The sequence below is a fragment of the Lupinus angustifolius genome, chromosome LG17 (assembly GCF_001865875.1).
Source record: "Lupinus angustifolius cultivar Tanjil chromosome LG17, LupAngTanjil_v1.0, whole genome shotgun sequence".
Classification (NCBI taxonomy): domain Eukaryota; kingdom Viridiplantae; phylum Streptophyta; class Magnoliopsida; order Fabales; family Fabaceae; genus Lupinus; species Lupinus angustifolius.
This window is the reverse complement of record NC_032025.1, coordinates 13,129,887-13,157,610: the sequence shown is the minus strand read 5'-3', so window position 1 is coordinate 13,157,610 and position 27,724 is coordinate 13,129,887. Positions and strand designations below refer to the sequence as shown.

The following is a 27,724-nucleotide window of genomic DNA, read 5'->3' as shown; positions in this document are numbered from 1 at the left end:
ATAAATGATGTTTTTTAAGTGAACTTCGTACTATGCCTTAAAATTTTATTTAAAAAATCCAAACAAAACTAGATTTATATCACATATAATTTTGGTCGAATATGTTAATGCAAATCAAATTAGATGACATATTATTTATATTTGTAAATCGGATGATTTTTTATGTAGAAGTTAATTCAAACAGAATTATGATTAGTTAGTAGAGGCAAAATCAAAGTGATTCGATAACCCATTAAGAACCCTAAACCCATTGCTTATCTCACTTACTGTTATTGTTTGTTCTTCCGATCTGATTCCTCAAATGGCTTCAGCAGCATGTAACAGAATCGCGCAAAGAACATCATTCTCCTCTCTTAAATCCGCCATTAAATCTAACTTTCCCACTTCTTCATTCTCTAAACCACCCACCACATCTACCCCTCTTCGCCGCTCCTTCATATCCAGGTTCCGTTTTACTTGAAAATAATTCAACTTGGTCTGAAAAGTCTAACATGTTTATCAATTTAGTCTCTTGTAAGGGTTAAAGTGTCCCTAAAAGGACTAGGGTAAACCTGATTTAGTTTAAAAAAGAGTTTTTTAGATTGTGTGAAAAAGTGATTAGTGTTATTATTTGTTTTAGAAAATTTAGTGTGAAGTTGTTGGTATTTGGTTAAAGTGAAATTAATCAATTCTTAATTGAACAGCTACTCTATAATCAGATGCTGAAGCCTCTGATTATATTTTGAAATGATTGTTGAGAAAGTCTTATCCAAACACATGTCAATATCTTACAAGTGATTATTTGAAGAAAAAATAAGTGATTTTGTTGAAAAATAATACCAAACAAAAACATCCTGAATGTCCCTCAGTGAGTTTTTCTTCTCCTTCATTAGCACCAATGTAGGTATTAGTTACAAAACAAAGGTAATCCTTAACAATTTCAATTTTGTTTCATTGTGTGGTTGGTGCTTTGCAGGATTGCACCGGAGCTGGGTTGCGTGCAGTCCTTGTTGCCTTTGCACAGCACGGTGGCTGTGGCGAGATTGACTTCATGTCTGAGCACAACCTCACGTAGCTGTCGAGCGCTTTCTCAGGGTATTCTTTGCTGCACCTCTCCCGGCCTCTAATACTTTGTTTTACAAATTCTTAATGCAACTGTGAGTAGCTAGTTTCCTTGCTTCTTGCATTGAGTTTTTTCTATGGATTTGTTTGTTTTATTTGTCACAGTAATTGTACTGATAAAGCTTTAGAAATTAAAATAGAAAATAAAGATGAAGAAAAACTTACAGTGCATTTTGATAAACAACTCAATAAAATTATTAGTCAATAAGCTAAATGTGCTTAATTTCACAAGCTTATTGAAATAAGATTAAAATAATAATATTCATAAGCATTTTTCATATCATTTCCCCTTAGACTATAGAAATTGTGATTTCCAGAATTTTATTTATTATTAATTTAATTAAGGTTAAGGGACCAATGCAATGATTTTTGCATATATCTACTATTATTGAATTTGTGCTACTTAGGGTTTCTCGATGGTACAAGTGAGTTAATAATAGAAACTTAAAAATGGGTATGTAGAATTCACCAAAGAAAGGGTACAAAGATCATTAGGAAAATTCAGAGTTAAATTTGATGCTTTGTTCACTGAGTTAACAGGAAGTTAAGTTGGTTTCTGGCATTTTGAGAGTTGGGTTTCACAGTTTAGACACTTTTAACCAATGTATACTGTTATTAGTCTATAGCCCTATCTCAAAATGGATTCTTCCACCCAAGAATATCACAAACGTTTTAAGAGTACCGCAGGTGGCCTCGTACGGTCTAGTGCCTTCTAGCTTATAGACTGGTCGTCGGGTATGCAGCTTGTGGATAAAACAATTTGGAGGCTGTGAGTACATAGTATAAAGTGAAAGTGCTTTGGGTGGGAGTTTTGGTGTCAACTAACTGGGAGTTTTGGTTCCTGCAGGCACATAAGTATAATTGGGATTGCGGAACCAGCCAATTGTGGCCTACTGCTTCATTATCAAGTACGAAAAATAAGCATTTTTTTAACATTTAGCACTCCAAAAGTATTAGAGTAGATCTACCTTTTCTGTTGTCTGAAAAAGTTCTACTGGCAGTTTTCGCAGTTATTTGGAACTCTGAATATGAACTCTGAATATTCCTGTGGAATAATGACATCTTTTCTTTTTTGCTTGAGAAATGAGAAGAGGTGGGAAAAGAAAGTAAGAGGAATTAAATCGGCTGAGTTAATCCATCTATCATGTTGAGATTCATTGACAACATTCAATTTTTTTCATATTTTCACTTTCCCTTCCCTTATTTAATGTTTCCTAAATAATTGCTTTAAGTGGTATTTTAGTTCCCACTGTAATCAATCCAATTATAGTCTGCTCTGCTGTTTTCTTTTAAAATATCCCAAACCTTGCTGTTTTTTCTTCTATACAAGCAACAAACCTGATGCATTTTCGAGAGGATAAGCATCGTGTTAGTGATCTATTTCACTTGGTGTCTCACTGGATTCAAAAGTGTTCCCACACACCTTTATTGGGTCGTAGAATGTGTAGGACGAGAAGAGGAGTGATTTATTTGGTGATTTGATGAAAAAAGGAAGAGAGTTATAGAAATAAAGATAAAGTGTAAAAGGTCACGTACAATGTCATTATTCCACAGGGTTAATCACGATGTTTCTTCCTTCCATTTGTTCTACATACTTATTCTGGCATAGTGGTTTGAGTTTGCTGTCCCATAAGCTTTCTTAAGAGAGCTATATTATATGAAAAGCTTACATAGTGATTTCGATTCAGTACCTCAATATATTATACTCTACCTACCATTTAACAAATAACATATCTTTAATTTGATACAAAGTCTTCAGATCAATAAAATAAGTATGCAAGATTTGTTGTTATGAATTTTCTATCCGTGGGACGTAGTAGGAGAAATACAAAGAAAAATCCTTGCTGTGGTATATAGGTATTGTGAAATTAGGGATGCATTATATGTTGAAAACTTATGGATAATTAAGACTTTTGGATGCCAACATTTGCCTTAAAATTTATAATATCTAAAATTATCCTTTTATAGTAAAGAAGTATAATATGATATAACAAAACTGCTACTTTCACCAGATGGAATTGATGGGACGTGAGACATGCATTCTATTCTTAAGGTGGGGTCTTTTATCTTTGCCATCTGAACAATTTGGAGAGCAATGTAGATAATAGCAGGCTCATAAATTGATAATTTGGTCTTAAACGCGTGTTTAGCTATATATATGTTATTCTTTTGAAGTAAATTTTACAAGTGCCATATTTTTTGGTACTATCAAATATATCTCTTCACCTTTTTTGGGTAAGGAACTAATACCTTTCGGGGTGTGTGGCTGCCCCTCTTAATAAGTATCGTTCACAGGAATCGAACCATTGACATGTACAAGTGCCATATGAATGGGGCTTATGTTTTCCAGATTAGACATTAGCCATGTAGTTCATTTCTCTTGTTTAAGGTTGCTGTTCATGTCTTTGGCTCTATGCATTATTTCATTTGTACTCAAACATGTTACTAATTTCGCATTTTTCTTTGTTTCAGAGCTTGGTCTATCAGTTCCAAGGTGACATGGTAGAAGAGAGATTGAAGAAAGCTTTTTACATTTATAAGTTTGGATTGTGGTTCTGTCATAGCTATACCCAAAAAGCTGCTATACTCTCTCTAATTCTTTCAGGCTGAGAAAATGGTCTTTTTACTTGATAAAAGTTACTCTCAAAGTCTTTATTTTTTTTACATAATGTCTAATGCTTATAAAGACTACATGTAAGCATTTTTCTTCTAATCTTATATCAAGCATGAACAGTCACATTCTCAGTTGAGAATTGTGAATTTTGTGAACAAAATATAACCGACACATTTTGGGAACACACTTGTTTGACACCTCTAGATGTACTTTTTAATTACACTTATCCTTACGTGACAAGGTTTTCAATTTTGTGTGTGCATGAAACTGAAACATTTCTGCATCCATTAATTAATAATTACTAATACTAGCCTGCAATCTGCAAGAATAATTGCTCACAATTAAGGATTAGAAGAGTAATGAGTCCATTAATATAACCATATATTATATGAACTTTGCTCCTGACATAATCATGCAAGAGAAAATAAAAATACATGTGCTAATAGTATATGAGTTCTATATATGTCAATATATCATTTATGATTAATCTTATAAATAAAAATAATAATACAAATGAAGTGGTTGATATAATTATTATATAGAAATCTTTATATTAACTTATATAAATATTATACTTACCATTTAAATCACAAATAATGTTACCAAAACATACAAGTACCTAGAAAATTAACTTTTTGTAGAACAATGCTATTCAATCAAGCAACATTGGGTGTGATCTTCTTCTCTAGTGAAGGCCAAACTTGTAAGTCATCAAAGTCGTACCATCATCTGTTATGACAGAATTCATCCTTGTCTTTATGATATTCCATTCATATCGATCATAACTAGTATTGGAGAAAATAATTTATTTACCCTGTCATCTAATGTTAGGGGTATATTTGAAAAAGTAAAGTTAGTCAGTTGGTTCAATTCTTATAAATAACTTGTTAACAAGTTATTTGTTATCTTATTGGCATTTTCATTCAAATACACTTGTATCCTCTCTACACTTCATTGCTTATTTTCAATAAGAAAGTTCAGATTCTTTTCTTCTTGCAAGAATCCTTCCTTCTTATTCCTTTGAAGCTTTCGAATTTCGTGTTAAATTCCTAACGTCCATAAACACCCATATCAATTGGTATCAAGAGATTCTTCTTTTATGGGAAGAGAAATGGTGGAACCTACACAAAGAACGCTGAAGGAAGTAGAAGAGCATAGATCACCCAAGAATAGAAGCTTTAATTCTAATGAACAAGAACGCGCACAAGGTGTTGGATGCTTTGTTTTAGGTGATAAAAATTTCAATTCCTCAGACTTTGCTTCTGAAACTGCATTGTCTAGAGTTGATTTTCCTAGGTTCAGTGGAAAAAATGTTAAGTCTTGGATAAATCAATATGAAACCTATTTTTTGTCTAATGGAACATATGAGGAGTTTAAAGTAGAATTAGCCAATGTCCATTTTGAAGGAAAAACATTACAATGACATGATGTTGTTAAATCTAATTGGAATAGTGTTTGGCTTAAATGTGATGAAAATGTGAAAATAAGCATTTTTCTTCTAATCTTATATCAAGCATGAACAGTCACATTCTCAGTTGAGAATTGTGAATTTTGTGAACAAAATATAACCGACACATTTTGGGAACACACTTGTTTGACACCTCTAGATGTACTTTTTAATTACACTTATCCTTACGTGACAAGGTTTTCAATTTTGTGTGTGCATGAAACTGAAACATTTCTGCATCCATTAATTAATAATTACTAATACTAGCCTGCAATCTGCAAGAATAATTGCTCACAATTAAGGATTAGAAGAGTAATGAGTCCATTAATATAACCATATATTATATGAACTTTGCTCCTGACATAATCATGCAAGAGAAAATAAAAATACATGTGCTAATAGTATATGAGTTCTATATATGTCAATATATCATTTATGATTAATCTTATAAATAAAAATAATAATACAAATGAAGTGGTTGATATAATTATTATATAGAAATCTTTATATTAACTTATATAAATATTATACTTACCATTTAAATCACAAATAATGTTACCAAAACATACAAGTACCTAGAAAATTAACTTTTTGTAGAACAATGCTATTCAATCAAGCAACATTGGGTGTGATCTTCTTCTCTAGTGAAGGCCAAACTTGTAAGTCATCAAAGTCGTACCATCATCTGTTATGACAGAATTCATCCTTGTCTTTATGATATTCCATTCATATCGATCATAACTAGTATTGGAGAAAATAATTTATTTACCCTGTCATCTAATGTTAGGGGTATATTTGAAAAAGTAAAGTTAGTCAGTTGGTTCAATTCTTATAAATAACTTGTTAACAAGTTATTTGTTATCTTATTGGCATTTTCATTCAAATACACTTGTATCCTCTCTACACTTCATTGCTTATTTTCAATAAGAAAGTTCAGATTCTTTTCTTCTTGCAAGAATCCTTCCTTCTTATTCCTTTGAAGCTTTCGAATTTCGTGTTAAATTCCTAACGTCCATAAACACCCATATCAATTGGTATCAAGAGATTCTTCTTTTATGGGAAGAGAAATGGTGGAACCTACACAAAGAACGCTGAAGGAAGTAGAAGAGCATAGATCACCCAAGAATAGAAGCTTTAATTCTAATGAACAAGAACGCGCACAAGGTGTTGGATGCTTTGTTTTAGGTGATAAAAATTTCAATTCCTCAGACTTTGCTTCTGAAACTGCATTGTCTAGAGTTGATTTTCCTAGGTTCAGTGGAAAAAATGTTAAGTCTTGGATAAATCAATATGAAACCTATTTTTTGTCTAATGGAACATATGAGGAGTTTAAAGTAGAATTAGCCAATGTCCATTTTGAAGGAAAAACATTACAATGACATGATGTTGTTAAATCTAATTGGAATAGTGTTTGGCTTAAATGTGATGAAAATGTGAAAATTTTGGTTGAACAATATAGAAAGGTGAATGATGATCCTATTGTGGAACTAATAAATTTGAGACAGAAAGGATCACTGATTGAATATCATGAAGATGAAGATTTCAACACAATCATCACAAGATTAGATTTGTCATAAAAATATACACTTAGCTACTTTCTTGTTGGATTAAGACAGGATATACAATTGTTGGTTAGGGTATTTCAACCACAAGCTGTGATGAAAGCCTTTTCATTAGCCAAAATTTATGAAGCAGTCAATACTCAAAGTTGTAGCATTGTTCTGACAAGGTTTCTAAGTCATACACCAATAATAAACCTTTTTTTTACTACAATACCAATAGTAGGCCCTGAGAATTACATTGAATTAGGTAAGGGTAAAACTAAGCCTAGTCTTACACTTGCTTACATAAATGAAGGAAAAGCTGATGGATTACACTTCTACCATATTGAATTAGAAGATGACAAACCAGAAAAGGTAATTGAAGAAATGGTAGACTTTAAGGAATATAGAGAGCCATACATTTTAGCTAACAATCTCACTAGTGTTGCAAGTGTTAGAACCATGACAATGATTAGGAACAACATGAGAAAATCACTACCTTTATTCATTGAGAGTGAGAACATTCACAAATGCTTGGTTGATGGAAACAAACTGCAAATGTCATCTAGTGTTAAAAATTTCAAGTTGAACCTAATTATACTACTTTCTGTTCTGACATAATGGTGATGCTTTTGGGATGTTGGGACATGCAATTAAGAACAGATTGGCTAGTAACATTGGATGTTACTACTTGGAATCTTGACAAATTGAAGATAGAATGCTTTGTGGTTGGAATGGAACACATATAAAGGGGTGGATCCAATGAAACTAAGATTGAGTTAATTGGAAGCAGTTCAATTGGTAGAGCTGTCACAAGGGTTTTGGTTCAAAGGAAGCATCAATTGCTAGAAGATACTACATGAAAGTTTTATTTTGATCTTTGCAACCAGATTCTTCAATTCTATTCTCGAGGGCAAGAATTTTTCAATAGAAAGGGCAATGTTAGGCATATATTTGTAAAAGTAAAGTTAGTTAATTGGTTGAACTCTTATAAATAACTTGTTAATAAGTTATTTGTTATCTTTTTGGCATTTTCATTCAAATACACTTGTATCCTCTCTACAATTCATTGCCTATTTTCAATAAAAAGTTCAGATTCTTTTCTTCTTCAAAGAATCCTGACTTCTTATTCCTTTAAAGCTTTTGAATTTTGTGTTGAATTCCTAGCTTCCATAAACACCTATATCATCTAAAAATTGTCTCTTAATACGAAAATAAAAATGTAAATGCCTAATGCAACAATCATATACTTATGCATAAAAATATTGAAATCATTAAATGCATTGAAGAAACTTTTTTCAATCAAAATAAATTAAAGGATAAGATGATTTGGGAGTGAAGATATGGGGTGAAGAAATCTCTTTTAGGGTTCAAATTTTCTTTTACCAATTGGGACTCATATAATACTTATGAAAATCTTGAGGGATTAAAATGTTTTTTTTTTTTGGAGTTGATGAGGAGATCATTTTGCAACTTACTTTTTTTATAAAAAATTCAAAACGATGTTGTTGTATCACTAAGTTGACAATTTTCCAATGTAAAACTGTAATGTATGGCCACATGTGCAATTAACGTATTATGTAGATGATTTTGTTAACATTAACAGGTGGAGGATAACAGATGGACTAATGCGAATTTATATTTTAAAAGTTGGGGACCAAAATAACACTTTAAATTTATTATGGATTAATTTGGTGTCCACAAAATCATGATGAACTCAAATGAGTAATTAAAAAGAGTGAGAATGTGATAAAATAAAAAAATAAACACTTTTAGTTCAATGTTTGGTAATACTTTATGAAGTATCATTACATATATATGTGTCACATTATAAGAGTGCAAAGCTATATGTCTCATTTTAAGAGTGCAAAGCTATGTCTCATTATAAGAGTGCAAAGCATTTTATATTGAGAATCCAAAATTTAATTCTAATAAATAAAATTTCGAAGCGTGTATTAAACTTAAACAGATTAAAATTCTCTTTAAAGCAAAGATAAAGTGTGAAGTAAAATCCACCTCTATTTTCAGGAAAGAATCTAGATTTAGATATAGCAACCAAAACATTTAAGGGTTAACAAGTTCCTACTATTTATATACATCTTGGTAAAGATGAACAAAACAAGTCAAAAAACAAAGAAGAAAGGTTGGTATGAATCCAAAATATCAGAATAAGGACAAGATGATAATGGATTGGAACAAAGAAGCTGGTGAAGACTGGTAGACAAGATCACAAAACATGTTCAAGAAGTTTAGTTAGTTCTAACAAAGATTTTTCCTATGCAGAAGGTGGTGCATGCAGAAAGGTTATCATACACAAATACATAACCTTTTTTCTTTCTAAAACACATAAATGCAGTTAGTTTCTAAACCCAAGGAAGAAGAAAACTGAAAGAGAAAGTGACACATAAAAAAGGGAAAAAAAGAGCAGAAAGAAGGGTATAATGAAGAGAGGATGGGGTTGAAATGAATCCTCTCTTGATAACATGATATATGTGAAAGTTAGAGGGTGATATTTTGAGAAAAGGGTTTGAAAGAAAAAGGTGGTGAGAATGGAAGGTGGAATGGTTGAAGATGTTTCATTTATAGGAGGGTTAATAGGGGTGCAATTTGTATATGCTGGAAATGCTGTGTTGTTGAGTTATCTTATGTCTTTGGGTCTTAACTCTCTTACCATTGTTATTTTCTCTTCCCTTGCTACATTCCTTATTCTTCTCCCTGTTGCTTTTTATTATGAAAGGTATATTATTATTTAAGGTTTTTTGTTTTGTGCTTTGGAATGTGAGTTTTGAAGATGTATTTTATGATGGCATATGTAAATGTTTTGCAGGAGTGTATGGCCTATGAAATTCAGTTTGAAGTTGTTCATACAGATACTCTTGCTTTCATTTGGAGGGTAAAGAAATATTATGACTATGTTCTTATTTTCCTTTATAAAACCTTTCATATTAGTGTGAAATTTTTTCATGATTTTCATTTTCATTTGTGTTAAAAAAAATGAAGGATAGATCATGGAATTAGGTGAATAATGTCTGTTTCCAAAAGCTTTTTTCTTTGTTGTCAAGTTTCTAAGTGTCAAATTTAATTCTGTCAAATTTAATATAATTTTCAAGTGTATAAAATTTATAGCATATAATCCTCATAATGTTTCTGATGCAAAGAATTTTTCATGTTCTTCGATGTCCTTTTTTAATCTTTGCATTTCCAATTTCTAATATATTTACTTATAATGTTGGTTGGTATCATGTATGCAGGGTAACCTTGTTGCAGTCTTTATTCCTTAAAGGAATCAATCTAACCTCGCCTTCAATGGGAACTGCCATGCCAAACCTTGCCCCTGGTCTTATCTTTGTCATTGCATGGACTTTTAGGTAATATATTCTTTTTCTACACAGGCTTCATAATTTCACTATTTCTCTAAAATCATTCCCTTAGCCTTTGTTTACAAGTTGGAGTTTGAAGGGAATGAAAGAGAAGGCTTCAAAGTCATCCTACAAGTATATTTCATGGCTGACAAGTCTTCTCTTTTCATCCCTTCCCTTCCAAAACTTAACTTGCAAACGGATCATACTCTGTTTGCAAGTTGGTTTTTGTAGGGAAAGGGAGGCTTGAAAGTTATCTTACAAGTATATTTCATGGTTCTCAAATCTTTTTCTTCCCTCCGTTACCCTCCAAAAACCAACTCTCAAATACAGTGACAGCCACCAAATGGTTGTAACAGAAAATGATGAACAAATTTACCTCAAAATCCACAAGATTTAGGGGGGAGGAGAGAGAAAAACACTTTAACATATTACTATTAACTGATATTAAGTAATGATACATATATAAACATAATGGTATAGAAATGGATTGAGATGCTAAAGAGTTTTGAAAAAAGTGTACACAATCTCGACTATGAAAAATGGTCAATCATATAGCTAACAAAAAATTGTAAACTCTACTCAGCAAATATTGGAGCCTTTGATCGAGAAGTGCAGTATATACAGTCATGTTTTGAACTTAGAGAATCCAGGTCTTATAAAAATAAGCAACAACAACACAAGGCTCATTACAAAACAACAACACAAGCAACAAGAGTATAAAACCTAAGTTTTGTCCATTTTATAACAGCACTTCAGTTTGCTTAACTTGGGTCGGGAGTTCAAATCCTAGAAACAAACTATTTGATTCCGAGGGTAAAGTTGCCACGTTTACCCTCCCCAGACCCAATGGCGAGTCCAAAACCCGAGGATAAGTTAAACTGAATGATTCAAAATGTGCTAGAATAAAACAAATGAAGTGACATGTGTACAACTTTATATAACATGGAGTGCAACAAATGTTAATTTTAAGGGTTATATATACAAACAAAATTTTCAGGGTTAGCATGTGCACACCCTCGTGACAACGTGGCTCTCTGCCACCTGCCCAGATCCTACTAGGTGGGAGCCACATGCTACAATTTTTTCCATTTGCTAATGGAAACTTTTTTATGCTAGGCAGGTTGGAAAAAGTGGACCTAAGCTGCACATATAGTAAAGTAAAAGTTATTGGTACATTGCTTTGTGTCTTGGGAGCTCTCACAATGAGTATAATGTCAAGCCTTTCAATTTCTGCACCAAATAAAGAGGCAACAGTTCAATTAGTATCATCTCCACCACCAGATGTTTTGTTAGACAGACAGAAGATAATTGGTTGCCTCTATCTCTTGGCCGCAGTTTTCATGTTGTCTAGCAACATTGTCCTGCAGGTAACTTATATTCAAATTGCAATACAGAAACAAAACAGTTTACATTAAATTCTGTTACTCAACAACAAAAATGTTGTTCTTGCAGGCTTTTACTCTAGGCGATTTTCCGGCGCCAGTGTCCTTATGCGCGATAACATCCCTTTTCGGCGCGTTCATGACTGCAGCAACTCAATTAATTCAAGATCATGAATTCAAAACTAGTTGGTCACTTGTCAGTGTTAAAGACCTCATTGCCTATTCTCTTCTGGTAAGTACCATTTGAGCCTTTTTTTCATGCTTTTCCCGGGGTCGGGAGAAAATTACAATCAATAGGATTTTCCTAATCCTCCCGCTCAATTATATGTTTATTTGTTTTTCACTGTCTTAAAATAAACTTTGGTGATACTTAGTAGTGTTTGCTAGACATTTGATACTATAATGTTTTATCTAGTTCTGTTTATGTGTCAAATGCTACTTACTATAAGAAATGTGGAATTTGTATGATCTAGCTTTTAAGGAGTGCTTCAATTTGGACTTGAATCCTTACATATGAAAAAAATATACAATCCTCATTGATTTGAGTAATTTGATTTTTGATATTAAAAGCATGAATTCTAAATGCACAGGCAGGCACTGTGAATGGAATATGTCTAAGCTTCAATGGTTGGGCACTTAAAAAGAGGGGTCCAGTATTGGTATCCATGTTCAGCCCCATTGGCACAGTTTGCTCTGTCATTTTCTCCTATGTTACCTTTGGTGATACAATTAATATTGGAAGGTACCTTCATAATATGCCTATAGTCTATTTAACCATTTTTTCTTACAAACTTCAGTGTTATTCTTTGAGTGTTTGTGGTGATATTTTTCAATTGGAACACAACACATACCTAGCAGCTATTAGACATATTACATTTTCATTATTGAGCTATTGAATATGCTTTATCATATTAGAATACATGGTACCTAAGAAATACATAAATTCTACCCTTTTATTTCTAGTATATAAATTTTATTTTGTAACACAACCCTTAAATGATGGAATGTTTAAGGATTACCTTGAAACAGATCATGTGGAGACTCATCTTTAAAATTGATAGAAAGCTACAACTATCTAGAGGGGTTATGTGCAATAAAATGGAGTGTATATATAAATTAAAGAGTAAATACACATTGTGTCTCGTGTTTTTCGATATTACCATTTTGGTTCATAAAAGATTGAAAAACCTAAAATGGTACCAAAAAATGTTGGTCAAATTAATATTTTTATAGTCAAATTAGTTGTATCAAGTGTTAGAAAATATATTAAAGATGACTCATTGGACCATTGTTTAAAAAAGATTGGGATCATTTTGAGTTTTTTAATTTGTGAGGGACTAAATTGGTAAGGTCAAAAAACATGAGATACTGAAATGAATATTTACTCTAAATTAAAAAAATGAAAAAACCCTTGATTTGTGAAATTATGTTTGAAAGTGGAAAATCTTATTTGAAAGTACAATACTGGATTGCAGCTTTGGGGGTATGATCCTAATGTTCACTGGTCTCTACTTTGTACTATGGGCCAAAGGGAAAGAAGGGTATGCAAATGGAGATGGCTTAGACAGTGAGTTTGATGCAGGGAAACCTCTCTTAGTTTGATGAGCTTTCAATTCTTCACATGTATATAGTTTGTACATATTTCATATATAGAAACAGAGGAAGTAAACTAGTTCAACTTTGTTATCATTGTTATTATTTTAGGTACAAAATATAGGACAAGTTTAATTGAGTTTTGGGATAAGGTATTGTGTTGTAAGTAGAAAAGTTGTTTACGAGATTTAATTCTATAGTCGTCCTTTAACTATACCCATAATTTTGACACACGGTTTCGTCTTTCCTTTCTTCTTATGTTATGTTATGTTATGAGATTCCTTATTTATTCGCCTCTTTGCTTTTTTTCTTGCATGGATTTCTCAACATTATCCCTTGTTTTTTTGTATTTTCATTCTTTCATTTCACTTTTTTTAAACATTAAATCTATAAGTCGACCGTATTAACTATTAACCAATAGAAATATCCGATGACAAATAAGCTTTACAAAGAGACTAAATTGTATACCCGTTTGTTATCACTAATCTAAAGTTTTAATTAGTTGTCATTGGTTTGGACTTTCTGGTTGTAGCATGCATGTACTCGAGTTTTAACATAGGCTTTTTAATTGTTTCATTTGTAATGCTTGTAATGTTTCATGACTAGTGATAAAAATTAGACTACTTGTTTTTGTTTTTGGATTCCAAAATTTTAATTTTGGACCTCACCATCTTTAAAAGAAATCAAAACTCTCCTTTTATTTTATTTTTCTCTTCACATTTTCACAACCTCATATTCTATTCGAGAAAAAAAGATACTCTAACAGTGTATAAATTTTATACATTATCATTACATCATTCATCATTATCTCAGTATTCATAACTACAAAAAAACACTTAGGTCACCTATTAATCAAAAGTCAAAATTTTAACTTTTTTACACTTGTCATCAAAGATTTTACATTCCAACACAAGCTCATGGCAAAATGTATAGTTTTTAAAAAAATAAATTAAACATTCGGTTAATCAAATGTTGAACCCTCAGATTTTTCCAATCCAGTTGCTCCTTTTGAAGTTGCAAGTCCCAAACCTAACAGCTTATAGCCCATTTGCCAACTTGATATATTGCCATCCTTTATTCTTGCTAATGTATAATTTTTGGGAAAAACTTTGGTTAAATCCTAAAATAAGCAAAAGAGTTTCTCCAACTTATGTTTTTTTAAGAAAGAGTCTCCATAATGCTTTTTCCCATTGTCTTAATCTCTAGAACCATTTAAAAAGCATGGCTTTATAGATCCAAAACATATTAAAAATGGAGGGAATTCATTTAGGAGAGTAAATTTCAACATTTTGACTATCTATTTTAGAGAGATCCAACGGTTTAAATTAGTTAGTAAATATAAATGATTGAAGTAAGTGAATCTTACATATTAATGAAACTCTTATTAAGAGAGTTAACCCAACAACATCACTTCTTGTGAAATGATACATGCTTGCAAAGCAAATATAAAATGTATGTAATATTTATGATTTGTCAAATTTAAAAATTATAAATATAGTCAGTACATCATCGACTATTTATTTGCAGTATTTTTTTGAATAATCAATGATGATTAATTATGAATAATAGATTCTCATTAAAAAATAGAATCTTATATGAGAAACAAGCCTGGGCCAGGCCACTCCAACTAGAGAATAAGAAAATGGGCTGAGCAAGGCCCATAAGCATAAACCCTACGAATACAAATCTAGCTTTGTGCTATTGCCGCTGCAAGCCTGCAAGTGAACCAAAACGAAGAACAGAGAATAACACAGAAGAAGCAGTTGAAGAATCAACATGGGTAAGTTATCTTAATCTACATTATTTTCAATAATATTTGTTTTTAATTCGTTTCCATATAAATCTAATTCATGTAATTGATTCAGGTAAGGTTCACGGATCATTGGCTCGTGCTGGAAAAGTTAGAGGCCAAACTCCTAAAGTTGCTAAGCAAGATAAGAAGAAGAAACCACGCGGACGCGCCCACAAGCGCATGCAATACAATCGCCGATTCGTCACCGCTGGTAACTATTATTATCCTCACTAACCCTAATTTTTGAATAATTTGATTAAATTAAGATATAAGCTGTTTTTGTTCTGAAAATTGATTTCAGAAGTTAGGTAAATGAAACTTATTTCCAAATCATTATTCCATTATATGAAACCAAATAGAATGGTGTACCTTTTTTTTGTAATTTACTGTAGTTAAGCTAAATGCGCTTACAAGTGCTATAATTTGTTGTGTTAGAATAGTGTAGTTTGTGAATTTGATTGTTATTTTGTGTGTGATTGTAGTGGTGGGATTTGGAAAGAAGCGTGGACCAAACTCCTCAGAGAAGTGAGGAAGACACTTCAAGACATGGTGTTACCTTTTTTTAGTTTGCAAAATATATTTTACTTTGTTCTGGTTTGATTTTTGAAATGAAAATGTGAGAGTCCTGATTATGTTAACATTAATCAAGGTTTTTGGTAGATAATGTCAGACTATATTTCTTCGTTATTATTATGATTATGTTGGTCTATTTTTTTCACGTACCTACTTTGTGGCTTTTGCACTTCATGGTGTTCGACGTTTGATCTTCCTTAACTTAATTACCCATCAAAAATCATTTTTAGCACCCTCCTCTCCAGCCCCTCTACCAGCATTGCTTCATCACCTTTAGAAAAATCATATATCCTCATATACCAAAAGAAAGTAACATATTCCACAAAGTGTTATTGTATTGGTTAATGATTGGTTTATGAACTGGCCGGAAACTGTCTCTTCACTTGTTAGAGTTGTTTTTCTATTTATATTAAGACCATGAGCCGTCCCCTCACCCTGTATGTGAAGTTCGAAATAGTAAGACTGTCCATATCAGCCCAAGCCCAAGCCCTTTGTACTAGGATACCATATTTTTGGGTTTTGAATACCTAGTTAATGTTTGTAGATGCTTCTTTAGTTTGAAGTCATATGGGAAAGTTCACTACCCTAAGATCCTTACCTCACTTTTACATTTTATGGAATGAGGCTTGCTCCACCTAAAGTTCAGTCATCTAAAAAACACCAGACAATGTCCTTCCATCGGATCCTCACATTCATATGAGCAGACATTGTCTGGTGAACTTTAGGTGGAGCAATCCTCATTCCATAAAAAGATGGTAAAAAATATGTTATTTGGGGTGTTATATGAATCATTACGCGGAGCATTGTTAGGTGTAAACGTTACACGGGAATAACCTATAGTGCTGTCGACAAAAAGAAGCAAGGCCTTGTTTTCTTACTGTTACGCAGCTTTTAACCAGAGTCGTGTGAATTGGATTGTATTGGACGGTTTGACCGTGACCGAACTTGAAAATGGCTTTGGTTTATCGTCTTAATCGAATGAGAGTTAAATTACTTTGAACCAGGAAAAATTCAATCTAATTGCGTTAAATCCGGTTAAACTGGATAACTTGGGAAGTAAACCGGACGGTTCACTTAAAAATTGAAAAAATGGAACACTACTATAATATTTTGTTTCACTCCTGCAAAAAAAAGATGAAGAGACGTTACTTCAATGTAATTATACATTATTATTAATTATATAAAAGTTTACATTTATATATAATCATATATTTATAGATAAAAATTATTAATTATGTATGAAATCACTTGGTCAGATCAAACAGTTTACCGTTTAAACCATTAAAACTAATACGAGACATCTTTCAGTTTGACGTTCGCCACGAGTTTCATCTCATTACTTTTAACTATAACCTTAATTATTCGTTTTACAATACATATATAATCTTTTATTCCAAAGCAAAATTTTCTACATTATATTTTTTGATTAAAATTTAAAATGTCATTGAATTAGTCTAATTCTATGCAATTTTTTGCTGGGCAAACGTAAGATATATGCTCAAAAGTACTCTAAACATTTTCTTAACAAAGCCAAGTTGATCAGAAGATATCGATTACTTCATTACAACTTTATTATCAAATTTGTTTAAAAAATCTATAAAACCATATGATTGATCTTGATGTTAGTTAACTCTGAATCGATTTGAGCAATTTTGGTTCACATGATGGTTACACTAACACAAAAATAATGTATGCATCAGAATTTTATATCACAAGTTTAGGCATACATATTAAACTCAAAACAATAAATGTTCATGTCGGTAAGCAGAAGTGATCAATGTGTATCGTTGACTACAACTAATCAAATAAAGGATATAAAACAGAAGAAACAAGAGAATTTGATAACGAAATTCAGTCAATTGTGTCTACATCTTTGGGAGCGTTAAGTGAATACTAAAATATTATTAGAGTAATATGATTACAAGTTCTACCACACTCATGGGCCCAAATACCTATGGAGATTTCTATTTGGTGCACATACTCTACTTTATTCTAATGTTAAACAATATAAAATCTTCATATAATAACATATTTCAAATATCACAAACAGTCTCACTTCTATTTGTGGTGCCGAATTTGTGCTTCCTTCTCTTTATTTTATTTTGGCCCAAAGACCGTGTTCTATAGCCTCTAGCTGCACTCTGTTAGCTCATGAATTCCCACGTTGATATCTAAGCATCTAACTGTCCACTCTTTAAAACAGTTCTATATTAACCATCCTTTTCCATGTTTCCATCACCCTCTCTCTCTTCAGCAGAAATAGATGTACAATAGCATCAAAATGTTAGCTACATGTGGTTACCCCCACTTTTTAGGGTGCACCGAGAATAAATGTAATGAACTCACCATCAATATTTTATGAGGGAAAACATGAAAAAACTAAATTTTGAAAATAAGATTGATTTGCTCATATACAAAAATTGAGTTAGAGAGTCAATTACGAATAAGAAAAGTGTTAGACACCTCATACTACCCGTTAAAAATAGTACATAGATTAATAGTGTGGATATTCGTTTGAAATAATAATTTTATCTTCATATTTTAAATGAAGTAAAGAACAACCAAATAAACCTTTTTAATAATTTGTGTCTGACAGAGAAATATTTGTTCTTAGAAATCAAGACTATAGAGTTCTTTTAGAAAATATTTGTTGAGTCGATATTCTTTTATTTTATTTTTATAATAGAATAAGATAACGCGACATGATACACATTTCCACACACATTTCTCTCTATATATATAAACATCAATATTGATTTATGAAAGGGAATAAAATAAAATAATTAGCTTAAATAAATAAAACAGAATAAAAAAAATTCAATAAATTAAAACGAAATAATAATAATAAAAATAAAAAACGAAAAAAACAGAAACTAACAAATAAATATCCTAAACAGTAACTAAAGATTGGGAATTAAAAACGGGGGGTTTAGGGTTTTGAAATCGATTTGGGAATTTTAGGGTGAAATTGATTTGGGGTTTAGGGTTATATTAATTTAGAAATTACGTTTTGAAAAATTAAATTGGGGATTTAGGTTAAAATTAAACCAATTTAGGGTTAGGGGTTAATTTAATTTGGGGACTAGGGTTTTGGAGTTGCCATATGAGGCAACCCCTTTTGCTGGGTCGTCAGGGCCGCTGCCGGAGGCTGGAAAACCACTAGCCACGGTGGTGGGGCTGCCCTTTCCGTGGGGTCTCTCTGGCGTGTCATGGACCGTTTCTGGCTGTGACCCTTACTTCTTGGAACAAAAACAGTACAACACAAGCAAAGAGAAGAGACTACATATACATAAAAAAGGAAAACAAATGAGAGAGAAGTAATTAACCTTTTAATGTTTTAGAGTGAATGAAGATGGTAGAGTAAGGGGATGATATGTTATTTTGCTTTGTCTCTTGCTAATCCTCTTCTCTCTAGAGAAACTTGAAGTTGCCTCTTCCTTTTTTGAAAAAAATTTCTGCTGAATTCCCCCCTTAGTTGTTAAGTTTGGGTTTTATAAGGAGGTGAGATTAGGGTTAACTCCTTTTTTTCAAAAAAATTCCCGCCTTATCTTGACTTCAAACATCATTTACTTATTAACTAAATTACCCTCCGGTCAAAATTGATTGTTTACACTACACATCAATTATCTCGCTTTTACTATTGTTTCTCTAATTTGTCACGCTTGAACATGTTAAAGTATATGTTCACCTACACTCTAATTCTAACAACAACAACTCTTTACATGGTAATGTGTAAAAAAATGTTCTACCTTTATTTAATAGAGCAAACAATATTCTTTTTACCAAAGCATAAATACACAGTTTGATTGGCAAAAAAATGGATGTGAATTGTATAGAACAACAATGTCTAAATGTCTAAAACTCAGCTGAACCAGGTGTTCTAGGAAAAGGAATGACATCCCTTATATTATCCATTCCTGTTGCAAATTGCACAAGTCTTTCAAATCCCAAACCAAACCCTGCATGAGGTACTGCAATAAAAAAACAGTTAATGCACAAAGATTGAGGCCAAACTAATTGCCTAAAACTACAACTTTTCACCCCCTCTGTGAATGATTCCTTGTCCAGTTTCTATATGCCATATAATATGGTCTAGATTCAAGAATTACTTCTATAAATCAAAGAACAGCAATTTTGGCTCTTATGTTTTCCAGAGTGTAAACCTTGGCTTAGCATATTTTTTTGTGGTATTTCATCTTTCCATAAAAATGTTAGTTTTTGGTTAAACTATACTTTTCGTACACTCATTTTCAATTTGGTCCAACAAATCAATTCAGTTGCTATTATTTTCAATTTGGTCCTTGTTGTTTATTGTTGTGATAACATCGTTTGTTGAAGTTAGTAGTCAACTTGAAAGTGAACATTACTTATAAGGACCAAAGTGAAATGAAGATCATGTATAAGGGGGGAAAGTAAATATTTGGCCCCTACATGTGAGAGTCATACTTAATTTGGTCATCATACTTTAACTCCAGCAAGGTTATAACAACTATAACACAATAAATAACAAAGACCAAAATGAAAGTAGCAGTACAAACAACTGATATGACTGAATTAAAAATAAAAAATTATGTTAGGGACCAAGTTGAAAATGAGCCTCATCTATAGGGACCAGAAGTATTCTTTTGAAAATGTTATATATAAAACGGTTGGTTCATAACTACTACACTAGGAGGAACTCAAGGACAGAGCCTTAAAGAGAAAGATATCTCACCTGAACCATAACGGCGCAAATCAAGATACCACCAATATGCATCCTTGTTCAGCTTTAAATCATCTAAACGAGCTTCTAAATATTCAAGCCTTTCTTCTCTTTGGCTTCCACCAACAAGTTCACCAATCTAATAAAGGGAACAAAACATACAAGAGCTTTAAGTCATTTACACTTAGCAACTAGTCGATAAGCTAATTTACCAAATACTTATAGTCTCAATCAGCAATCAGTTCCTAGTTTTACTAAACTTAAGCCGGTATTCATTTGGATAGCACAGAATATTTGTTACAAACTACTCAATGGCGATAATTAAGAAAACAACAGAGATATCATTTAAGTTACCCCTGGAACCAACATGTCCATGGCTGCAACTGTCTTTCCATCATCATTCTGCCGCATATAGAATGCCTTAATATCCTGAAAACATTAAATTTAACAACCTCAGTATTTGGTTAATTTATTTGTCTCTTTATCTCTACATGCATGTACACACACACAAGAGTAGTGTCTTGTTAAATCTCTATCATTGAATCATATCAACAACCTCAGTATTTGGTTCATTTATTCAAGTCTTAGCATCCATGTTATAGATTCTGTGGTCATCATTAGCTCCTCTCATCTCTCATAATAAGAAAGTGCTCTCACTTGATAGTTGATACTCTATGATTTAATAAAAATATAAAGCTAGAACAAATTCTTAGGTTCTTATTGTTTCCTTTACTTTGACAACGATATAAAAAGATATTTACAATGCTATTTATAAGTCATCCATATGTCACGAATTGAACATAGGTAGTTCAATGAGGGGTAAAAGTAGCATGCCTTTGGATAGTCTCGGATTATAACAGGGCTTCCATTAAATGCCTCTTCAGTTATATAACGCTCATGTTCACTCTGCAGATCAGAACCCCATTTTACCTATGGAAACAAAAAGAAAAGCATGTCAAATACAACAATTTGGAATCAGAAGAACCTAGCAAATAGAAAAATACAAAGCTAATACAATGATGACAACCAGGTTTTGTCTCATTAGGCGGGGTCAGATACACAGATCAATCAACAACTTTTGTATGAAACTAATCCAAACAAAAACCCTTTGGTAAGGGGCAGAAGGAGTAGACAAAAGAGAAGGTACAAGATATACCCTTTGGTTCACTGGACCAAGTTATAGCTCTTTCCATATTATGATCATCATACTAATAAAGCATAACTTAATTAACATAATGTGCTTTAAGTTTCACACTTTCATAAGAATATGTGAAAGCCTAAACTAAGGTCACATGCACCAACTGATCAGAAATATTTAAATTTTAACAACATTACTACGCATTAATAAAATGTTTTGTTAAAAATAGAATAATCTTGGTTGTGCACAAGCTTCATGACAAACTTGTAAATGATTACCCATTCTTTTGTCATTTGTCTTTATTACTTGTGATAGAGTGTAATACAAAGTTTCCTCAAGCAGTTGAGGAAGTTGGAGGCAATGAACAAATGCAAAATCATTAGGTTAATAAAACTCAAAGGACAAAGTAACTATGCATTGAATAGGCTTTTGTAAATAAAATAATAATAACAATAACTGTTCAGTTACCGGGAATTCAAATTTCTTTTTCGCTCGTGATAACAGATCTACTGCTTCAGTGTAGGTTATTTGCACGAAGTCTTTATCTGCTACACCCTTTTGATAATAATAATAAGAAAACAATGCAGACAAAAGAAAAGATAAAACCAGTGATTAGACTTAACATGTACAAGTAAATAAATCAGATATGGACAGTAATATGATGGTTACACTGAGAGCTCATACACTTAGGCGATTGATGATTCCCTTATCAATCCATTGATCGAAAAACTCCATGTCTTCCTTGCAGTTGTCAAGAACATATCTTATCTTCAAGAAACAAATGCATACATAACACAAGTTTAATACGAAGAAATATAAAAATTAACTTTGCAAAATAACATAGACAATGACAACTTCATAGTAGTTGTTTAAAGTAACATACTACAAACTGGAGATAGGCAGTTGCACAAGCCATGTCATCATTCAGATCAGCAAATGCAAGCTCCGGCTCGATCATCTAAAGAAACAAATAATAAGAGACTTCTTCTTTGTTTCTCGTTCCAATTCCAATATATGCATAACTGAAACTAATAAGAAAGACTCGGGAGGCTTGGAAACAAATGGAACGTGTTCTCCAACCTTATGTTTTTTGAAATTGAACATAAGAAAAATAGAAATCACTGACCCAAAATTCAGCCAAGTGTCTAGAAGTGTTTGAATTTTCTGCTCGGAATGTGGGACCAAATGTATACACCTGCACGGTTACAACATTCGAAGTTTATTTCAGCTGCCAATTCTAAAGTAGTAGATTTTAAAGAACACTGAAACAACTAGAAAAACAATTAAAGAAAAAAGGAAAGAGAGAAGAATCTATGTACATCAGAAAGAGCAGTAGCATAAGTTTCAGCATTGAGTTGACCCGAGACAGTCAAGAATGCTGGTTTCCCAAAAAAGTCCTGCAGCACAAAAGGGTTAAATTAGAATATGTAAAGTGCAATAACCACATTACGCAGTTATTGAACATTGGCAACAGATGTTAAAAGAGCAGGTACATGAATCTGACTCACTTGTGACCAGTCAACTAATCTGTCATTTGTTTTTGGAATGGCATCAATGGGAGAATCAGCAGTATCGTGAGAACTTGGTATCTGTAAATCGAAGAGTAAATAAACTAACAGCACAATAAGAGAAGAAATCAGTGGTAATATTACTGACGGACGTATGACACCAAAATAATTCCCTGTATCATTTCCTAATATGGAAACAAACTTCTTTTATTAAATAACCAAAGCCTTCACCCATTAAGTGAGGTCGGCTACATGGATCAGATGAATGTATTGTATTCTATCATAAATTAAGTTTTTTTAAATGGTTTCCCCTACGGTTTTGTAACAAATTTAGCAGAGTTTTGCAACAAGTTTCCTATAATTATATTATGAGGCGAGAGATAGGAGTGGGACGGTTTTGCCCATGAGCATTCAAAGAGCATCAGTAACAAAGAATTTGATAAAAAATATTCATATGAAGAGAAAGTATCTCTTGGAACAGTGAAATACCAATGTAGTAACACAAAACTGTTCACCGGCTCCCTCACAATCTGAAGCTGTGATTATTGGACTTGAGACCCATACAAACCCATTGTCTTGGAAAAACTTGTGTGTGGCATAGGCCAGTGTATTCCTAACCCGTGCAACCTGAAATCATTTGCACCACCAAAAGAAAATGATACTATAAACAAAAAGTTATCGTCACAGAAAATTGTTACAACTTAAATGTCAGAATTTAAAGCATAATGAACTATGTCAAAACATTGTATGCAAGAAAAAAATAGAGGGGAAGGAAATAAACAGACAGCAGCTATAAAGTTCATTAACAAAGCATGCCTATATGATTTTATTCACTGGATCCATTGCAGTAATATGAGGTAACATGGTCAGACAAAACACTAAAACTAGTACGGTCAGACTCGGATTTCATGTATTCCACATGAATCATACAAAAAAAACAACAGTCACATGCCACCAGTAACTGAATGCATTAAATTTTGGAGATTCCCTGATCCCCATGCTTGCTTGTAAAGAAATTCTTAATCATGAATGACAAGAAACTGTGCTGCAAATTCCATCATCTAGAAATCAGCAATTCAGCATCATATAATAAGATGGATGAAAAACAAGAGTACAGAAGAATTTCAAGAAAAATCAAATTTTACATTAAAGCAGATTAATAAATTGTTTGTTTTTGCACAACGAAGCCACCATGTAACAGGCAAGTTATTAATATGCAAAAAAGAAAACCATACTGCACCAAAAGTATTTGTCCTAGCACGAAGATGTGCTTTTGTTCTTAGAAATTCTCTGCTGGCTCTTTTCTTTTGGATGGGAAATGAGGGATCGCTCTTGCCAACCTGGACATGTTAGACCAAAATTTACATGAAATTTCCATCTTGAAGTTAAATATTTACATTAAACAAATTGAGAACATGCAATGAGTCTAACGAAGGAACCATAAATGAAGAAAACTAAAATCAAGCACAACCATTCGCTGCAGTACTGATACTTTTGAGTTATGAGGTTGTTATAAATACTTATAATCATCTTTGCCATTGCCATTTACATTAACATGACAAAAAAACAAGTAATAGCATATGTGGAACAAAAATAGAAGTTATAGATCCAAATCACATTTAAGACTTCGGATTCAGATTCAATCACTAAAATAAGCCTTGTATAATGGGTGATAAATTACTACTAAAATAGCGTTAGTTTTATATGGATCTCAAACCAAATTAGTACCAAAAGACCATAGCAAGCTCTTTGTTACACATGTGGCCGAGTGAAACATGCACATCAAAATGTTTGTAATGTTAAAATAATAAATAGCAGTTAAAATGCCAAAATGCTGAAGGGGGTAGGTCTGTTATGCAACATTTCGATAGAAAATGTATGCAAATAAAGTTGAGGCAAAAATGTTGGAAAATATAATCTTGAAGAGCTTTAGGAAGGGACCGGTGAGGCTAACAGGAAAAGGAGCTGCTATCTTCTTATAAGAGAACAAAATAACGATCTTGTTTCATTTAGAATGAAGGAGAACTAACCAGCACTATTTTGTTGACCTTCAATTCCACCTTCTGTTTTGATCCTTTGCTCTCGACCACAACTCCTTGGACCCATATAGATGCGCCAGTTGTAATTAAGCCAGATTCTACCTAATAATAAGCTCGAGCGAGTGTTACAAAGATACAGATAAAAATCTACACATGCAGCAGTTGATGAATAAGCACAATAGTTTGACTTATAAAGTATAACTGCGAGATCGGGGTAAAAAAATACCTGATCATAACCCTCGGCCTCTGAGTCAATCACACATTGCATGTTAGAGAGACAGGAACCATCATTAATCTATAGACAACAATCGCATTACTATTATTCAGTCAGTGATACAAACCCATTCCCATAAAAAGTCTAAGTTCATTGCAAAACCCAATACTTTTGCCTAATTACAAATAAGTCAATTTCTGTGTTCAGTAGCTCCAATTGCATAATCATGAAAAGGCTTACAACTTGAATTGCCCAAAAGAATGGAATAGCTCAACACAAATGCATAATCATGAAAAAATTTACAATTTGTATTGCCCAAATGAATGGAATAGCTCAATACAATTGTGTAATCATAAAAAAGTTTACAATTTGAATTGCCCAAATGAACAGAATAGCTCAATACAATTGCATAATCATGAAAAAGTTTACAATTTGAATTGCCCAAATGAATGAAACATCTCAATACAAATGCGTAATGATGATAAAGTTTACAACTTGAATAACCCAAATGAATGAAATAGCTGAATACCTCAATGAAAGTAACACTACTCTGAATCCTGAGAGTACGAACCCATCCATTAAGGAAAAGGGTATTGCCGAGAAAGTCAAGGCCTTGAGAAGGACCATTTTTAATATCAACAACCTTAAGCTTCTTCCGAAAGCTTCCAACTTTATTATGAAGCAGGGCTTCTCCGGAGTGAAGGGATGCGGCGGTGGAGAAGGAGTGGCGGCGGAGAGGAGAATAAGTGGTGGGGCGGTGAGAGAGAGGAATAGAGAGAGTGGCGGCGGCGGCGGCGGCGGTGGTGGTGGTGGAGTGATAGAGTGAGAAATAAGAGAAGGGTAGTAGAGTGAGACGACGGAGGTGTCTTGTGGTTGTTGGTATGGATATTGCAGCAGCGACACCACAACCCATTTTGGATTCGGTTGTTGTTCTTGTCGGAGTCTCACCACATCCTAATATCCAATTCACTCCCACACATGTTTATATCCCTTCTCACTTCTCAAAAAGTAATTATACATTTATAAATTATGCGGTCACGAGTATGGTTATTACATTGTTGTGATAGCTAGACTGCAACTAGATCATTGACCAGATTTTAAAATCGTTTTGGTTTGTAGTTAATTGAGTGAGGGTTGAGCTGTTTTGCATTGAAGAAATTTTGATTCAATCATGTTAAACATGGTTGAACCGCAATAAACCGGGAAGTGAACCGAACGGTTCATTTAAAATATAAAAAAAATATAATATTACTCTAATGTTTTGTTTTACTGCCGTCCAATAAAAGATGAAAAGATGTTATTTCAATATAATTATTTAAAATTGTGTATTTATATATAATTATATAGTTATAGATAAAAATGATAACTTATATATGAAATCATCTGGTCTGATCAGACGATTTAACCGTTTAAACCGACTAAACCTAATACAAGACATCTTCCACTTTAATGTATGGCTCGGATTTCACAATATTGGTTATTACGATTATTATTGTGTTCTGTTGTAATATAGATTGTGATTATTGTGGTATAAATTATTTTGTAATTAAAATAATATTTTCAAATACAAAATAATTTGATGTAACCCACATTTTGATATGACCCAAATAAAAATTAATGTATAATATAATTGTAGAAGTCAATGCAATCTTAATATTGTATTTGTATCACATGTACATAATTTAAATCACTGTGTATAATGAATGGGATGGGATTTTACAATAAAATTGATAAAATATTCACTTATACCACAAAAGTTATGAGTTATGTTTATTTTCTGATATATATTGCTGATGGATAATTTATAAGTAGTTTTATAAATGTTGATATAATCATGAGGCTTGTCTTAGTCCTAGTGTGGTATTATGAGTCACCGTAAATAACTTTTTTTTTTGTTGCAAAAATTGATTGGTTTAACATTTATGTCTTCATTGTATGCTATAAATTGGATCAGTAAATATATTAGATAATATCACTATCTCATGCTGATTATATCTAAATCCAAAACTTTATGATATGCAAACGTTCTTTAATTTGTTCATCTCAATAAGTATCCTCCATTTGTTGCATTTGAGACTCCTTATATTTTTACTCTATATCTTAACAAATGGTATTAGATTAGGTATACAAGTTTGGCCTCCAAGTACACTAAGTGCTTGATGAGAATTGAGGCCAACATCTTGCCTTTAGGTATAACCCAATTTGAAGGAGGAAATTTTGAGTCATTTCCAAAGTGTGGTGAAGAGAGATTCCTCTTTTTCATTGTAATTGTAATTTTAGATAGAAAAGAATCAATTTTTTTATGTATCTATTTTATCCATCCAAACATAAAAGTGGAACTTTTGTTTTTATCCATAACCTCAATTTTCTTACACTCCCTCATCTGTAGAGTTGTTCATATATAGAATCAATGACCTCATGCACATTAATTAGGATTAACCTATGATGACCAGTTTGTTAAGAAATATATGCATGAACGCTGACTCATTACTTCAAACCTCAGGCTTATGGCAAGATATTAAAGTTTCATATGACATGTAACGCTTTTTAAACGAAACAAAATGAGATCCTTTTTTAAACAAAACAAAATGAGATCCTTTTTATACGAAACATTAAGACTTGAGATATGTATGGACCTTTTAAAAGGTCTTGTTATAAATTAGGTATTTAAATATTATTTTTACTCAGCTGTGTCAATAAAATACTTTGCTGATAAAT

General features: G+C 32.4%; 4 protein-coding genes across 9 annotated transcripts; 3 read left to right on the top strand and 1 right to left on the bottom strand.

Moving 5' to 3' along the window:
• Window positions 210-3,912, top strand: LOC109330564. Of its 6 annotated transcripts, none has more exons than XM_019564800.1 (4): window positions 210-444; window positions 956-1,074; window positions 3,114-3,154; window positions 3,574-3,912. In XM_019564800.1, the coding sequence occupies exons 1-3, from the start codon at window positions 302-304 to the stop codon at window positions 3,131-3,133; spliced, it is 282 nt and encodes a 93-aa protein (XP_019420345.1). In that variant the 5' UTR covers window positions 210-301; the 3' UTR covers window positions 3,134-3,154; window positions 3,574-3,912. The 6 variants fall into 6 exon arrangements, 4 of the variants coding, with proteins under 4 accessions (XP_019420345.1, XP_019420344.1, XP_019420343.1 ...); XM_019564799.1 differs by lacking the exon at window positions 3,114-3,154 and having other exon boundaries at window positions 212-444; window positions 3,574-3,642; window positions 3,673-3,912; XR_002105684.1 differs by lacking the exon at window positions 3,114-3,154 and adding an exon at window positions 1,949-2,009 and having other exon boundaries at window positions 213-444.
• LOC109330749 (WAT1-related protein At5g47470-like) lies at window positions 8,784-13,246 on the top strand. The gene is made up of 7 exons (XM_019565032.1): window positions 8,784-9,440; window positions 9,531-9,596; window positions 9,955-10,071; window positions 11,186-11,432; window positions 11,518-11,679; window positions 12,038-12,189; window positions 12,923-13,246. Exons 1-7 carry the CDS (start codon window positions 9,253-9,255, stop codon window positions 13,047-13,049), a joined length of 1,059 nt encoding a protein of 352 aa, XP_019420577.1. The 5' UTR covers window positions 8,784-9,252; the 3' UTR covers window positions 13,050-13,246.
• LOC109330900 lies at window positions 14,292-15,522 on the top strand. Its single transcript, XM_019565168.1, has 4 exons — window positions 14,292-14,314; window positions 14,697-14,820; window positions 14,906-15,043; window positions 15,315-15,522. The coding sequence occupies exons 1-4, from the start codon at window positions 14,292-14,294 to the stop codon at window positions 15,396-15,398; spliced, it is 369 nt and encodes a 122-aa protein (XP_019420713.1). The 3' UTR covers window positions 15,399-15,522.
• Window positions 19,077-25,981, bottom strand: LOC109331849 (asparagine--tRNA ligase, chloroplastic/mitochondrial-like). Its single transcript, XM_019566607.1, has 15 exons — window positions 25,536-25,981; window positions 25,019-25,087; window positions 24,784-24,894; window positions 23,989-24,093; window positions 23,243-23,380; window positions 22,754-22,834; window positions 22,565-22,642; window positions 22,372-22,440; window positions 22,129-22,203; window positions 21,930-22,013; window positions 21,714-21,800; window positions 20,942-21,037; window positions 20,462-20,536; window positions 20,120-20,246; window positions 19,077-19,376 (listed from the first exon to the last, which is right to left on the bottom strand). The coding sequence occupies exons 1-15, from the start codon at window positions 25,917-25,919 to the stop codon at window positions 19,261-19,263; spliced, it is 1,695 nt and encodes a 564-aa protein (XP_019422152.1). The 5' UTR covers window positions 25,920-25,981; the 3' UTR covers window positions 19,077-19,260.